This window comes from Parasteatoda tepidariorum, chromosome 11 (genome assembly GCF_982258835.1).
Source record: "Parasteatoda tepidariorum strain Cologne lab strain chromosome 11, Ptep-v5.0, whole genome shotgun sequence".
NCBI classification, from domain to species: Eukaryota; Metazoa; Arthropoda; class Arachnida; order Araneae; family Theridiidae; genus Parasteatoda; species Parasteatoda tepidariorum.
The window spans coordinates 91,491,649-91,507,584 of NC_141765.1; the positions used below are offsets into that span (position 1 = coordinate 91,491,649).

General features: G+C 28.7%; 1 protein-coding gene across 1 annotated transcript in view; it reads left to right on the forward strand.

Annotated features, from left to right (window-relative positions):
* LOC122268424 (disco-interacting protein 2 homolog C-like) overlaps positions 1 to 15,936 on the forward strand; it is a 120,646-nt gene that overhangs the window by 86,853 nt on the left and 17,857 nt on the right. The window contains exons 9-16 of the mRNA XM_087154802.1: positions 3,486 to 3,584; positions 4,556 to 4,679; positions 6,131 to 6,292; positions 6,415 to 6,545; positions 8,290 to 8,381; positions 8,469 to 8,547; positions 10,591 to 10,687; positions 13,647 to 13,702. Of these exons, the coding sequence (XP_087010928.1) occupies positions 6,236 to 6,292; positions 6,415 to 6,545; positions 8,290 to 8,381; positions 8,469 to 8,545 (357 nt within the window). The 5' untranslated portion in view covers positions 3,486 to 3,584; positions 4,556 to 4,679; positions 6,131 to 6,235 and the 3' untranslated portion in view covers positions 8,546 to 8,547; positions 10,591 to 10,687; positions 13,647 to 13,702. The remainder of the gene's footprint in view (positions 1 to 3,485; positions 3,585 to 4,555; positions 4,680 to 6,130; positions 6,293 to 6,414; positions 6,546 to 8,289; positions 8,382 to 8,468; positions 8,548 to 10,590; positions 10,688 to 13,646; positions 13,703 to 15,936) is intronic.

Here is a 15,936-nt window from a genome sequence, read left to right on the forward strand (position 1 = left end):
TACTTTTTCGGGCAAAGTGAGAGAGAGGTTATGAGCGATGTCTGATAACAGAAATTGAAATAAATTCAAGCTCAAATTTACGGATATATCATAATTTAATTATATTATGAATATTTTAAGCTCATCTTTTACATAAGTAACGTTTGAATTTGGCTTAAAGTGAAGACAAGTAAGCCCTCCGATAAACTGGCTCCTACAATCTCCTAATTTCTAATGCAGTCCCTAGTTATGAATCCCTAGTTACGTCCTAGTTGACATGCGACACTGAATTCCCATTATTTTTAGTTATGGTTACGGGCTACTAAAATGGACTTAGGTTTAGAGGTCCATTTCTAATTTGTTGTTTCTAGGTCATAATTTAGGTAAAAAATTTTTGTCATAATTTTTTTGGTGGGAATATTAAGGAACCTTTTGTCGCGCTGATTACTAATACTAAATATTTCTTACAATTCGTGAATTCAAAATGCAACCTTATAGTTTCTAGGCCGAAAGTTACCTAAAACTTGTTTTGCAAAGTTTTTTTCATTTAGGACAGCCAACGATTTCCTTAATGATCTAAGCGTTTGGTCGCAAAATTCAAACCTGTAGTTTCGTACATATTAAGTCGTAAATTTTTGAGAAACTTGTTTTGGCCATAACTTTTCCCGGAGGAAGAGCTAACGATATGTTTTGTTAAAGCAGCATATGCTCTAACAATTTTGTGCGGTAAGCATTTGTTTTGAGGAAAAATTTCCTTCTAGATTAAAAGTTTGCAAAAGCTTGTTTTAGTCATATTTTTTAATAGGTATAGTAATGAAAACTTTGTTGCGCCAACAGTTATTTGCAATTTTTTCTCATAATACTACAGTTTCTATGTAATAAATGAGCTGAAACTTGTTTTGACCATACTTTTTTTATTAATGGGTGGTCTAACAAAACTTGTTAGGAAAACTATTTAATACAATTGATAAATATTTTTAAGCAGTATTCCAAACTTTTAAAGCAAAAGTTATCTTACGCTTATTTTTTCTGCAACCTAATTTTTGCTGATGACATAATGAAAGTTTTCGTTGGGATGACAATTTTGTTTAATGAGGTAACTTCTGGAGGTGAAATTGAAACTTACTGTTTCTAGGTAAAAATTAAGGTAAACTTTGCTTTGATTGTTCTTGGAGTCCCGCAGTGAACTGATCGTAAAGACACTGTTCCCAATAATACACCTAAGTCAAGCATCACTGGCTGCGGTCAGTAAGCGGGTAGGTGACCAGTTTAATCAGTCTTCGTAGGGACCGAAGGTGCACGATATCGGTCCTAGTTAAATTGTTCTACCGTAAAGTGCGCGACTTCAAGTGCAGGTCGTCGGGCGACCGAATCAGGGGAGCCATCCTCTCTGCAGAGGATCAAATTTGCGATGGCATGTCTTCAGATTATCCTCAGAGATGTTTCCCAGACCGTCGACAATAGCCCATTGTGCAGTTCTAGTGCGACGTAAATAAAATACCTACCTACCTACTTTGTTTTTGGATGACTCCTATAATTTGTTATAATGGGCAAAAATTTGAGAAGGAATTTCTTAATTAATAAGTTGGCTGAAATTTGCTCCGGTGGAAACTAATGTGGATGGGTTAAGAAAACTTCACGTTTGTCTTAAGATTTCCTTGAAATGTTTGGAATGAAATTAAATGTTTGGAATTGAAATTTAAACTTGCGATTTATCGATCAGGAATCAGCTAAAGCATGTATTGACCATACCTTTTTTTAATTTGATAATTTTGCAAAATTCAAACTTTACTTTCTGTGCTATAAAATAGCTAAAGTTTTGCATAATTTTGTTTAAATAAGCTCAGAAGCTTATAATGTAATAAAAGTAATGAGCAATGCGAAAGATACGAAATATCTTTTAATTTTTATAGACTAAGGACTTACTGCAATGAGCTAATGCTATACCCTTGCCGTCGGGATGACCGTTTGAGGTTTTCGGGGTTTTCTTCTTGTAACGCAAATGTGGGTTAGTTCTATCAAAAATTCCTTTACAAAGGCTAGTTTGCCCCAATGCTTGACTGTAAATTGGAGCTGACATGGGCTACTGATTCAATGTTCTACACCAGCTATAAAACAAAATGAGCTAATGTTTAAATGTGAACTATTAACATATGTTTTATTGGTCAAAAGTTATCTTAAACTTATTTTGACACGAACCATTTTGGCACTTATCGCGGTCTAACGTTTGACGATAAAATAAAATGTTGTTTTTGTGTTCGTCTTGAACATTTTTAATTTATAATGCAATAATTTATTAACAAATTTAAAATAAATTCATATTATTTAAAAAGTAAAAAAAATAGTTGAAGTACTGTTCCCTTTTATATATTATACGGCTTAACCGATTATTCGATTTGCACTTTGGATACCGAAAACTATCCTAACAATTTTTTTATCCCTCTTAGAAAAATATATATATATGATTCTTTATAATGCATGATTTCCATTATTTAAATTTTGAAATATGAAATGTAAGATTGAAATTGTCTGTAAAAAATGCAAAAAATTGAGAATTTTATCTAAAAGTAAAAATATGTTTAAACTCTATAATATTGGTATACATTACAAATGAGAAAAAAACACTTCTTATATTAAATATTTGTTTATTAAAAAAATAGATTTATTGACTTGTTAATAGAATGTCATTATATTTTCAACCACAAGGTTGATAAATCTATTAAGAGTTACCAGTATTTATATGTTCATCATTTTAGAATAAAAAGATTTGGGACGATATAGTAGTAATAAGTTTCACTTTATTTCCTCAAAATGTGATATTTTTACATCAAACTATTCCTGTTAATTGTTTCGAAAAATTCTTTCAGCATTTTACACGAAGTTTCATTAAATGACAACAAATGTCGAGTATATCTTTTCACATACACAAAAAAAAAAATGCAAGTGTTACATAGAGAGAAAAACCACGGAAACCTTACATGATTAGCCCAACCGGTAAAGGGATTTTAACCTATGACCCATTTACAGAGATGATTTTTTATTTCAACTTTTTGGTTGGCTCAAGCCGGGAGTCGAACCCATATAGACCAGTCATCGAACCCAGAAAACCTCATCGGGAAGGAAATTCTTTTTTTCAATTTTGCATTTACAACTACCAATTTTCAACTACGCAGCCTTGTAATTTTGTGTCCCAACCAGAAGACAAGTGATCAAGTATTGCGAGAAATTTGCCTTCATGGAAAGCTTTTTTTGATGGAACTAACCCTCTTTTGCGTTACATGAAGAGGAAAACCACGAAAGCATCCCACGGTTAACCTGATGGCAAGGGGACTCTAACCCATGATCCATCTGCCACTGAGGATATTTTACGCCAGCACTGTGGTCTATGCTACCTGTAACAGTATTGTTAATGTTTTTTTCACTCAATTGTTTTGTAAAAAAAATATAACTGTGTAATTTGCTTTGTGATGATAATTCTAATGAACTCTTTCTATTATATTTTTCAGAGTTTTCAATAGATGAGTAGAGTACTGCAAGCTGTTGATAGCATTCATCAAGTTGGAATTTACTGTATTGCTTTAGTTTTGTCCATTTGCTTGCCATAAGTAAGTAAAAATATCCTAGAAATATCAATGGAAAAATAGATTTTGCAACCCGTTTACTCTTGTAGCTTTTCAATTTCTAAATTACTTTTTACTTCTGATTTGCAACATTATTATGGGACTTGTCTAGATGACAATGGAAAACATCTAGAAATCTGAATAGAAATATTGTGTTAATATACAATGTGCTATGGGTTGAGCTTCTTAACTACATTTTCAAATTTATATATTTTCTCAATTTTTGTAACCAAGAAATGATATTTCATCATTATGTAATTAAGATTTGTTTTCTATGTGTGAGAAAGAAAATCTTCTCTATTCACAGGTTTGGAAATCCACATCTTTGATATTGAACGAGGCAGTGGCAAATATTCCTTTTTTGACTAAAATATTGGTTAATAGTTAACTTTGTTACATCACAAAATGAAAAAAAATCTTGCACTGTCTATCATAGTGCATAATATGTGTATTATTACATTTATGACAAGTTTAATAGCATTTCTTCTTCTTAAAAAATATTTTTTTATTCTATTATCTGCATATTTTGTTCTTTATTCTGTATTTTAACCTGCATGACAACTATGTATAACCTTAATGCCATTAGGAACAATTGAAATACCTATTTCATTAGAATTATTTGTATCTTTAAGAGAAATAAAATAATTCCAAAAAAATTGAGCAAAAATAATTTAAAATAATAGCTTTTTTCACTACATAATTTTTTTCTTCATTTTTATGAACTGAATAAAGTTATTATTTTTTATTTATCTTTATAGTTTCCTATTATATTGTCTTTCAAGCCTTAATGAAACTGTAAGGATTATTTTATTTGTGCTCGTCATTTTTTGTTTATCATATTTTTTTTATCAATTTAGTAAGATTTAACTTGTTACAAAGCCTTTTACTTTACAACAGACGTATAACAAATCTAAAAATATAACGTTTCTAATTTAAAATCGTTTTTACTCCTTTAGGTGGTATTCATTTATCTGAATAAAAAAAAACGATTTTAAGAGGGAAGTTTGCATCCAGCCAATGTTTTGATGTGCCCTCACACCTGTGTTACCAATCTTCCTAAACCTGGAGAAGCTCATCCTGGTAGGAAAATTTTCAAAATTAGAATTTAAAATTTTTTATATCAATTACTTTTTTTTCAGACTACAATGATTTCAGACTACAATTACTTCTGCAATGATGTTTTCTCTTTTGTCCCTAATGGTGTATTTGGTAAGCATTAGTGGTTAATTTTTTTACTTTTAAGGATTTTTTTAGTGTTTTTTAAAATGATTAAACTGAATTTCTTTTTGATAAATTTTTCGTGCATAAAATGCTGAATGTGAAAAGTCTACTGGATTCAGTCTAAATGCTTTATTTGTTTCTTCATTGTAAATTACAGGGTGCATAGAGTTTTTAAAAACTGCTTAAAGGTGCTTATTTTTGATTTACGTTTCTTAAAAGCCCTTAAAGGCGTTTTTTTTTATTCGGGGTTTGTAAAAAGTGCTTAGTTTTGAAAACAGATTTTTTTCCTTTGCCGTGTTGATTCTTGTTCTAAATTACAAAAGATGAAATATTTTCACTGCAATATTTATCAGAAACTAGAATTTATTGAATTTATGTTTATAAATTTTAACGATAGAAAAAAACAAATTTTTATTACTATACAGATCCTAATTATGATTTTTCTGAGAAAGTGCTTAAAAATATGTTTTGAGTGCTTAAAAAGTACTTAAAAGGTGCTTATTTTTTGTTGAAAAATCTGTCTTCGCACCCTGTATTAGTTTATAGTATGCATCTACTCTTGGTTTTTTAAGGTAAACACCAAGATCCTGCATGTGGGTAGCATATTTTTATGTTACCCTTACGCATTTTATGTTATAAAAACACAATTGAACTGAGGCTCAGTTTAATCTTTAGCCTTAAATATGAATTTGCTCATGGTGTGACCAAATCTATGTGCCTGAAATACCACTTTTTTACCACAAACAATCTTTGATGTGTCACCTGCCACTACCTATTGTTGTAGTACTTTAATTATTTTTCATTTACTACCAATTTCTGATTTTTAAAAATGAATAATAACTGATAGAGATAAGAATAAATTTGAAATGTTATATTTTTACAGTGAAAAAAAAACACTCGTTTAAGGACAAACAAACATTAAAAAAGCATCAAGCTGTTTTTACTTATGCTGCCGAAAAATACTTGATTTGTTTAAAATTCATCTCAAAAATAAACGTAGGGTTGAACTTGCAGGAATATCAGTAAGATGTATTGTGTTAAGTAGGATTATGGCTAAAAAACACTTTGTGAAAAATGTCTATTAAAAATCTTAGAAAATTAAAATATTTACCATAGATAAGGAGGAGTGTTTTTCAAGTTCTTTCTGTTTTTTTTTTCCTCCATTAATTGTGATTTATATGCTCTGTGTAATTAATATATTTAACATGGCTTATTGTACTTTTTTCAACTTTTTGGAAATTATTATTGTAAATTAATGAGAATTTTTCATTTTAAATTAATTGGATTTTTAATTTTTTTTTTGCCCATAGGAGGCTGGCAATGTTGTTGATATAAAGTCATGGCCTCTCATCTTAGATACTGATGACATTCCAAAAAAGAAATTAACTAGCATATATAGAGCCCCAACTCCTGAAATGATAACTTATTCGGATTTAAATGTTAGCACAACTGGAATGCTAGCTGGTATTAAGGTATAAAAATATTTTACTGTTTTATTTGTATTCTTAAAATATTGTTTTAAATTAATTGGAATTAAATATTTATAACTTTATTCAGTCTGTTTATTTTGACTTAAAAAAATAACATATTTCAGATTTCCCATGCAGTATCAACCTCTTTCTGTACAAGTATGAAACTTGCTTGTGAATTATATCCATCAAGATATATAGCTTTTGGCCTTGATCCTTACTGTTGTTTAGGTTTTGCCTTATGGTGTTTGAATAGGTAACTTGTTAACTTTACTCACATCAAATAAATTAGTGAAGTTATTTTTTCTCTTTAATAGTTTAAACCGTTTGTGATTTTCTTATATGTGCTATATCAGCAAAAGCAGGATTTATATTGAATTTTTTAAGTAGAGGCAATTAAAAAATTATATCTGACATCAGAATAGTGAATAAAATCTGTTCAATTAAGATAAGATTATAAAATAAAATTTTAAACTAATATTTTCAATGTAATGCTTTTGATTATCTTTTTTTGAGTTTTTTTACAAGTGTGCTTACTTAAAGCCTCTCCATAAGTTAAATAATTTTCTCTGGCTTTCACTCTAATAATGTTTTAGAAAGTCTATTTCTATCACTATAATACTACTGTTATATTTCGTGCTTTTTTTCTACTGTGTTATTATGCAAAGGATCAACATTTTGTTATTGTCATGCACTTCAATGTATTAAAGAAGGCAATGCATAACAAACATTTTAAAACTATCATCTATTTTTGTATTTTCTGCTAAAAAGTTATTGCAACTTTTTGCAATAAAAATTTCCATAATATGAAAATTGCATATAGTCACTATAGATGTGATCTTCATAATGATGGAAAATTCATTTAAAGGGAAAATGTTAACTATTTATTCTTGTGACACAAGCATTTTAGTAACTTTTCATCCTTAAGGCTTGATAAATACTAAAGAAATTCCTTTACTATCCTAGAGATGGTTGCATTCTTTTTTCTTCATATACACACACAAAAGTCTTTTGGTTTTAATATTTTTTTTAATCTCAAAAATTAAAAGATCAATAGTGATAGCAAAATAAATAAATAAATAAAATGTTCACACATGCATTGACATAAAGGAAATATTTTTTATAAAAACCAATACAACATTTCCTCCAAATTGACTAAAATTATTTTATCAAAATTATTATAATTTGTGACTAAGATTATTTTAAAAATTTTTTGCCTGAGGTACTTTTTAAATTAAATGTGTTTATAAGAAAAGAGTTTTAATTAATATCTTGAAGTTTTCAATACATTGTCATGAAGCTTTGTGCATAAGGTATCATCTTTATTTATTGCGGACTCAAAATAATTAGGTTTCGAATATCAAAACTAACGAGATTTCGTCTTTATTATTCAATTCTTGCTACAGTGGTGTAAAAACCTTTACATTCATAGTTGTCATGACCTTGCAAGATTTTCATTCGCTTATTTTTTTGTCGGCACTATAACAAAAATGGCACTTTTTGTTTTGATACTTGACTTTTGGTGTAGGAGCTTGTTTTCCCAACCAAAGTTTTTTTATGCTTAAAAGAAATGACAACAAATTTACTAATTGCAACTGGACTGTTTTGTGCTTCTACAGAAATTGTAAGTAAGCTGTTTATAAGCAAAATACTGATTATGTTTTTAATACAAATGGAATTGATGTGTATTTATTGATTGGACAGGACTCTAAGAAAAGTATGCTAAAATATTTTTGGTGTGTTATGAGAGAAAAAAAATTTCACTCATAAATTAAAAAAGAATCATTTAGTGATGAATTTAACTTTCTTTTATATTTCCTCTATATTTATATATGTAAATTTAAAAGTTGATTTTATTTTTAAATGCATTTTAGAAATTGTTGATATTTATATTTAAATGAAAATATTTAATGAAATTTTAAATATTTTCATTGTAAGAACCCATCACTGTATGTATTACTAATTTCTTTCGCATTAAGATATATATATTTTTATTTTAGTGTTTATTCAGATCACCATACCATTTTAATCCCACCATCGGAAGTTGAAATTAATCCCACTCTTTGGTTGTCAACAATTAGTCAATACAAAGGTTATAATTCATTCTAAATAATAGTAAAAATAAGTAAAAAAAATTTTTTTTTGATATTTTCTAATTTGTTTTTTTTTTGTTTTTTAGAGTTCCTAATACATTCTGTTCATATGGCATTATGGAACTTTGCACAAAAGGCTTTGGATCATCTATTAGCCAATTGAAGGTAATGTAATAGCCTATTTTCACTCACAAAATTTCTTGGCCATTTGTGTGTGTGTACACTTACCCATTTAGAGAGTTTTCAAACACATTCCGATCATAATGTATTCTTTATACTTTGATTCTATTTTTTAGGGAATTTTTTTGGCCATTAGGATAGAAATTAAACTTTTTTTTTAAAAATTCATTTTGCCTCGTACAAAATTTTAAATTTTCTTTATAGACAAATTTTTAACTCCATGCACTCTGCCTATACTCAGAAACATTGCCTTGTATCAAAGCATATTTCAAAACATTAATTGTTTTTTACAGGCTGGTATAGTTTATAATGCTTATATTTTAGATTTAAAATTTATATCATAGCAATGTTTGATCTGTTTCTGACGAAATTCTATACTAGAAACTTAATTACCTCCTTTCGGCAAACTGTACTTACAGGTTGATCCAGATAAAGATGAATTTAAAAATTCCACAGTTATTTGTTTTATTCTCGTTCTTTGAAAATACATGATTTTTTTTAAAACTATTTAAATACATTTTGCTCTGTTAAGCAACACTTTTTTTAGTATAATATGTTTCACAACTTACTAAGACCAAACAAAATTTGTTTCGGTGATAAAATGTTTAATTTTGTACTATATGTGTCCATATCGAAACAATGTGCTCTAAAGCACAAATAATGCTTTATAAAAAGACATACCATATTTCTCTTTTTATAATTATGAAACTTCCTTTGCTTGTGCACTCAAACTGAAAGAGAAACGCAGAGATGCAAGAGAAATTTATAAACAAGTTACAAAAAAGGAAAAAAAAAGGCAGTTGGGGTACAAGCTTGAACCGATTAATCAAATAAAGAAAATAATTAAAGTGTGCCATTGGTAGGGTGAAAGCTATCTGTGTTGCAAGATGTAGAAATTATTTTTAAAAAAAGTGCATTACGAAATATTTAGAAAGAATGGAATTCTTGAAAGAAAATTTTGATAAATTCTGATTTTTAATTTTATGACTTTCTTTATAATCTATTCTTTCCAAACATTTGAAAATCAATTTTCTTTTGATTTCTACATTCTGATATTTCAAGGGCTGTTCCACTACTACACCTGTTTCTTATGTCCTTTCTTTTGCTTGATTATACCCCCTTCAAATTTGAATATTTTTAGTTTATATGTTTTTACAATTCAAAAACATATTAGTCTATTAAGAAATAGAAACTAGTTCAAGACTTTTTAATCCTATAAATTATGCTATGATTTCTTATTCTTTTCAGACATTCTCATTCACTTTTAAATTCTTTTCATTTATTAAAACTTTTCCACTCATTTTTTTATCCTTTGATAATGTTTAATAATTTAAAAATATTTGTTTTCTAAACATTTAACAAATTTTATTATATGATAAAAAGTGATATAAATTTTTGTGCTTTTGTATGACTTTTTGTTGACTGTCTCATATTTGGGTTGACTTTTGAACTCTGCTCTCTATAAATTTTTCGATAACTTTAAAATGTTGAGCCTGTTTGTTTGTCAGTTTAATTACTTGCCAAAAGAGTTTTTTCTATTGCGTTTATTAATTTAATTGGTTTTGATTATATTTTAAAAATTATCTATTTGAGAAACTGTAAAAATCTTAATTGAATCCTTAATTTCATGTATTTATTATCCTGTAAAAAATTTTATGAAGACAGAACGCTATAGAGAAATGTCTCTACTGATTAGCATTCCTATTTTTTGTGTAGTAGTCTAGAAAGCTAAACTTAACTTATACAATTTAAGTAATTTTATTGTAAATATGTAATAAGTAACTATTTGTAAGTATGTGAGTCTATGACTATTTTTGGTAGGAGTAAAGAAACTTTTTTAACATAATTTAATTATTTTTCACAGAATGGGATAATATTATTATTTTTTGTGTTTGCAAATGAAACAGTGGAATTTAAATATTTATTTTAGTTCTAATATATTTTATACATTATAAGGCAAATAAAATTTGTATCATTTTGTATGCTACTCATTGTAATTATTATTACAGTTAGTCTTTTTCATTGCAGAGAGGGATAAACTTGAGCTGCGTTCAATCCTGTGTTGTTGTAGCTGAGAAGAGGCCTAGAGTTGGATTAACAACCTCATTCTCTAAATTATTTTCTGGTTGGTTTGAGTATTCATTATTAACATTATTTAATTATGAGAATAAGCTATTTGTAATTGAGAATTCAATATGGGCTTTTAATTTTATCTATGTTCAGTGTGTGATTTAGTAGTATTAATAAAATTCAATTATGCTATTTTGATAGTTCTTCAAATATAAAATTACAATTTAGTATATTCTTTAAAATAAAATAGTAATGATAAACTAGCTACCCTTAATTTCATTAGAAATTTATAAAAACTTTCTTTTTTACCTATGTATAAAATGTTAGATAATTAAAACCACAAAAATTGATATTATTATTTAAACTAGATTGCAGTTAGAAACTGTTTAGAAAAATAACTCTTTAAATACTCAATATTTCTGCTTGGAAAAGAGATTCTTCCACTTGGGATGGAAGAAATCTATTTCTTTGAGGGTGGTTTTTTTCATCACTGGGAGAAATTTGCCATACCTGATGTAAAATAAAGTGAACAAATTTAAGATTAAGTCAATGTCTCTAAAAAAATGTTTAAAATTAAAATGGACATTCCATGTTCTTGTAGTTTTTAAAATTAGTTGAATAATGTAATTATTGAAAGAATTTAAGCTTCCCAAATTTTATTTTTACTTACTTGTTAAGCACACTACTACAGTAGAAAGTATCAATGGGTTTAGGTGTTTTCCATCACCAGTGTAAATAAATCGGTATTTTACTTATCCAGTATACTTATATTCATTATTGTAATTTTCAAATTACAAATTACATTTTAATATTATTTGTTAATATAATCTAAAGTATATTTTTTTTCTTATTTATATTATGCTGCAATATGTCAATAAGAATATTGTTAAATTTAAAGCCCCATTATGTTAAATTAAGTAATAAAAAAGTTACTTTATTCCTTATTCTTCAAACTGTTTGTACTAAAACATACATTTAGTATTTTAGTTTATATTTATTCTGTTTTTCTTCTTTCGTCTTTATCATTCTGTGATGATTTAATATTAAATTTAAAAATATATTTTAATTATTTTAACAATTTCCATTTCAAATAAATTATTTCAAATTGAAAAAATATATTGCCTTGAATATCTCACACTTATTTATGTTAAAATTGTGTGGGCTGAATAAATAAAAAACTGTTTATTTTAGAACATAGTAATTGTATGTCCGGCTTTTTCTAGGGCGAAGTACTATCTACTTATGGCTTTTTCAAAATTAGTTTTTGAGAGAATTGCAATTCGAATAAATTATTATAAATAAGTGATTATATACTTTTCAATACGTTGTGTAACTGAAGCCAAAATCACAAGATTTTGTGGATGTTGTGGATGTGGATGCATAGTTTTTTTTAATGGTTTTTAATAATTTTTTCATATTTGAATAATGAAACTCTGAACAATTTTATTTTACACTAGATTAGTATTTCAGCGGAACTGAATTTCGTTGTCAAAGATTCGTTTCAAAATAAACGAAATTCAGTTCCCCTGTAATACTGATCTAGTGTAAAATAAAATCGTTCAGGGTTTCATTATTCAAAAATGAAAAAATTATTAGAAACGATTAAAAAAACTATGCAAAAAAAACGGAAAAAATAGTTCTTTATTCTTAAAAAAAAATTAAAAGCCTAAAATTTCAGAAAAAAGCGTCGATAGAAAAAGTCTATAAAAAAACTACACCCAAAAATGCGCCTGGATCAAATCGCCGTCAAGAACAATAATTTAGAATTTAATTCTGATTAAAAAAATCGTTTTTAATTCTCAAAAGAAACCTTATACACTGTAAATCTCGGTTTTTCGCATTGCCGCAAGTGGAGAAGATAAAAAAAAAAACAGTTTTGCTCGTCATTAAAATCTTATTTAGTAATCTTGTAATATCCAAGAATAAAAGAACTCTTCGGAGACCTGGATAGCCTGGTTGATGGAGCGTTGAAACCATGTTTAAGTGACCGTGAGTTTGATTCCCGCTGGCGAGGACTCCTCGTTTAGTAAATGTTGACTAGTGCACGTTAACACTGTTGTGTCACAAAATCCTCCATGTTTCCATAGCTAAGCAAACTTTTTAAGGAACTGAATTGGAGATAGATCATTCTCCGGTTCAGGTCAAAATTATGTCTGTGGATGGATGAATGAGTGGGTTTATTCCTTAAAAAGGCTGCGACGTATGTGAGTCTGAAGTCGCATTCTAGGCCATAGATAGCGCCACTGAACTGACGTCTGGGGGAACTGAATTGGAGATAGATCATTCTCCGGTTCAGGTCAAAATTATGTCTGTGGATGGATGAATGAGTGGGTTTATCCTTTAAAAAGGCTGCTACGGTGTGAGCCTGAAGTCGCATTCTATGCCATAGATAGCGCTACTGAGCCGGCGTCTGGGGGAACTGAATTGGAGATAGATCATTCTCGGGTTCAGGTCAAAATTATGATCTGTGGACGGATTTATGAGTGGTTTTATCCTTTAAAAAGGCTGCGACATGTGTGAGTCTGAAGTCGCCTTCTAGGCTATAGATGGCTCTACTGAAAAACAAGAAACGAACCTATCTGCTTTAAAATTCGCTTGGCTTCACAAAGCAGGCTTGCTGGTAGAGGCAAGTTTCATTATAAACAGCAGAGACACAAGAATGCGTGGAATGAAATTTTCGGTGAAAATAGCATCTTTCTTTCGTAATACAAGAAGTCGAAATCACTTATTTTGGAGCACATGGTGCAATTTTGGCGGGAAAAGTAGCGTCAGGTGACGAATGGTACACAATTGTTTGATATCTAAATATTTAGTCGCTCTGTTTTCCGGTCTCGACTGATAATTAATTCCTTTACTTAGAGGGCCATCTTTGGTTGACAGAGGTATGGGATATATAATAGTATTGTAATAAAATTTTTATTCGAACAAATAAATTACAGTAACCACATATTCAGTCGTAAATTTATTATTATTTTAAAAGGCTGATATTTTGTTCATATCTTATTGATTTATAGGACAGGATGTTGCCTTTATGATGGAGAGTAGTATTGTGTGATTCATGATAGCTCTGGTAAGAATTATACTTTAGTGCTTCAATAAATTTTCGTACCGTTCATATGAAACGAAAGATTCCGAGGAAAGTTATTCATATTATTTATGTAAAGAATTTCTCAAAACATCAATTACACTACACGATTCATTTCTAAAATTCTTTAAAAAATTTATGTACCTTTATTTAGTAATTTTATTTAAAATTTAAGCATAGTGTAAATAACGTTTTTATCCTATAAAATGTAGGGCTTAATCTTTTAAACAAGTAATGCTAGATAAATATTTGTGTTTAGAATCGTAAAGTTTATTAGATACTAGACAAAACTTATATTATTGGGATTAATATAGCGCGATATAATTTATTAAAAAAATTATTAATATCCATAAATTAAAATTTGATGTAAAGTTAACTTGATTTCGAAATGAATCTTTGATAACGAAATTCAGTTCCCCTGAAATACTGCTCTAGGGTAAAATAAAATTGTTCAGAGTTTCATTATTCAAATATGAAAAATACGTACAATCCTAACTGACATGAAACTTTTAAATGCATTATTGCAAATAAAACATGAAAGAGAAAGAAAAACTATCAGAAATCCCTATTACTGTACAAACTCTACAAATTCCAGATATGCAAAAGTTTCTTGTACTCGAAAACTGTAAAACATTACTCAATCTTTTGCAGAAAACAAAATGTCGCGTATTACAGAAAACAAATCAACGCTTCTATCAACGCTTATGAAAAATTGTTAAGATAAAGAGAGAAAAAACTATAATAGTTGTCCCCAAATATTAAGTGAATTAAAAGAATTGAAATTATTAAGTGGAGAGGAAAAAGTAAGAAGAATATATAAATACTTTACTTAATTTTCATTTACATCTATTAAGAGTTTTGAACAAATTATCAGCCTTTCATGTTAGCTTAAATAATATACTAAGAAACACTGAGATTAGAAAAAAACAAAAGACATTTCTAAAATAAATGAAATGGCAGAATGCAAAAAACGCAAGAAATAGAAAAAAATATACATCAGAATAGCAAAATAATAAAGATAGCGAGGAATAAAACAAAAACAATATAAAACAGGTATAAAAACGATACTAACAGTATTTTGACAGTTATGAATAAAGCAAAAGAGAAAGAGGAAAATAGATCGTTTTGAATTCAAAAGCAAAATTTTATTTCTCCATATTATCTAGGAAAAAATGGACTTAAAAAATTATATAATCAGAAATGCTCTTGAAAAATAATGTGCTGTAATACAAGCGTCGATCGAAACAAAGAATTTCAAATAAAGAATAGCAAACAAAACAAAAAAACAGTTTTAAAATCTCAATTTTTCATATTACCACAATTTCGGGGAAAACTAGCCATAAAAGAAATAATTATATTAGAAACAGTTGAAAATTACCACTCCCTTGTATAAACAAAGATAAAAAAATTTTAGAAAAAGAAAAAATTTAAGAAAAAATAATTCTTAAAATAATACTTAAAAGCCGAAAATTTTAGAAAGAAGCGACGATAGATAAAATCTATTAAAAAAACACCTAAAAATGCACCTGAATAAAATCGCCGTTAAAAACAATAATTTAGAATTTAATTCTAATAAAAAAAATTTAATTCGCAAAAGAATCCTTTATCACTATAAAGATCTTTTTTTCGCATTGCCGCAAGTGGAGAAGATAAAAAAAAGTTTTATTCGTCATTAAAATCTTATTTAGTAATCTTGTAACGTCTGCGAATAAAAGAATGCGTGCCATGCCGGGATGGCCTGGTTGATAGAGCGTTGGGCCCGTGTCCCAGTGGTCGTGAGTTCGATCCCCAACGGTCAAATGCTCCCCGTGCAGTAAATGGGGACTAGTGCACGTTAAATCTGACGGGTCACAAAATCCTCCATGTTTCCTTAACAAATCATACTTCTAGGGGAACTGAATTGGAAATAGATCTTTCTCTGGTTCAGGTCCACCCTTCATACGGGATGCGACGTGTGTGTGTCTGAAGTCGCATTCTTGGTCATAGGTGGATCCACTGGAAAACAAACGCACCCTCTGCTTTAAAATTCGCTTAGTTTCACTTAACGGGCTTTCTGGTATAGGCAAATGACATTAGAAGCAACAACAACAATAACAAGAATGCGTGGAATGAAACTTTCGGTGAAAATAGTATATTTCCTGCCTAATACGAGAAGTCGAAATCACTGATTTTAGAGCACATGGCGCAATTTTGGCAGAAAAAAGTAGCGTGGCGAATGG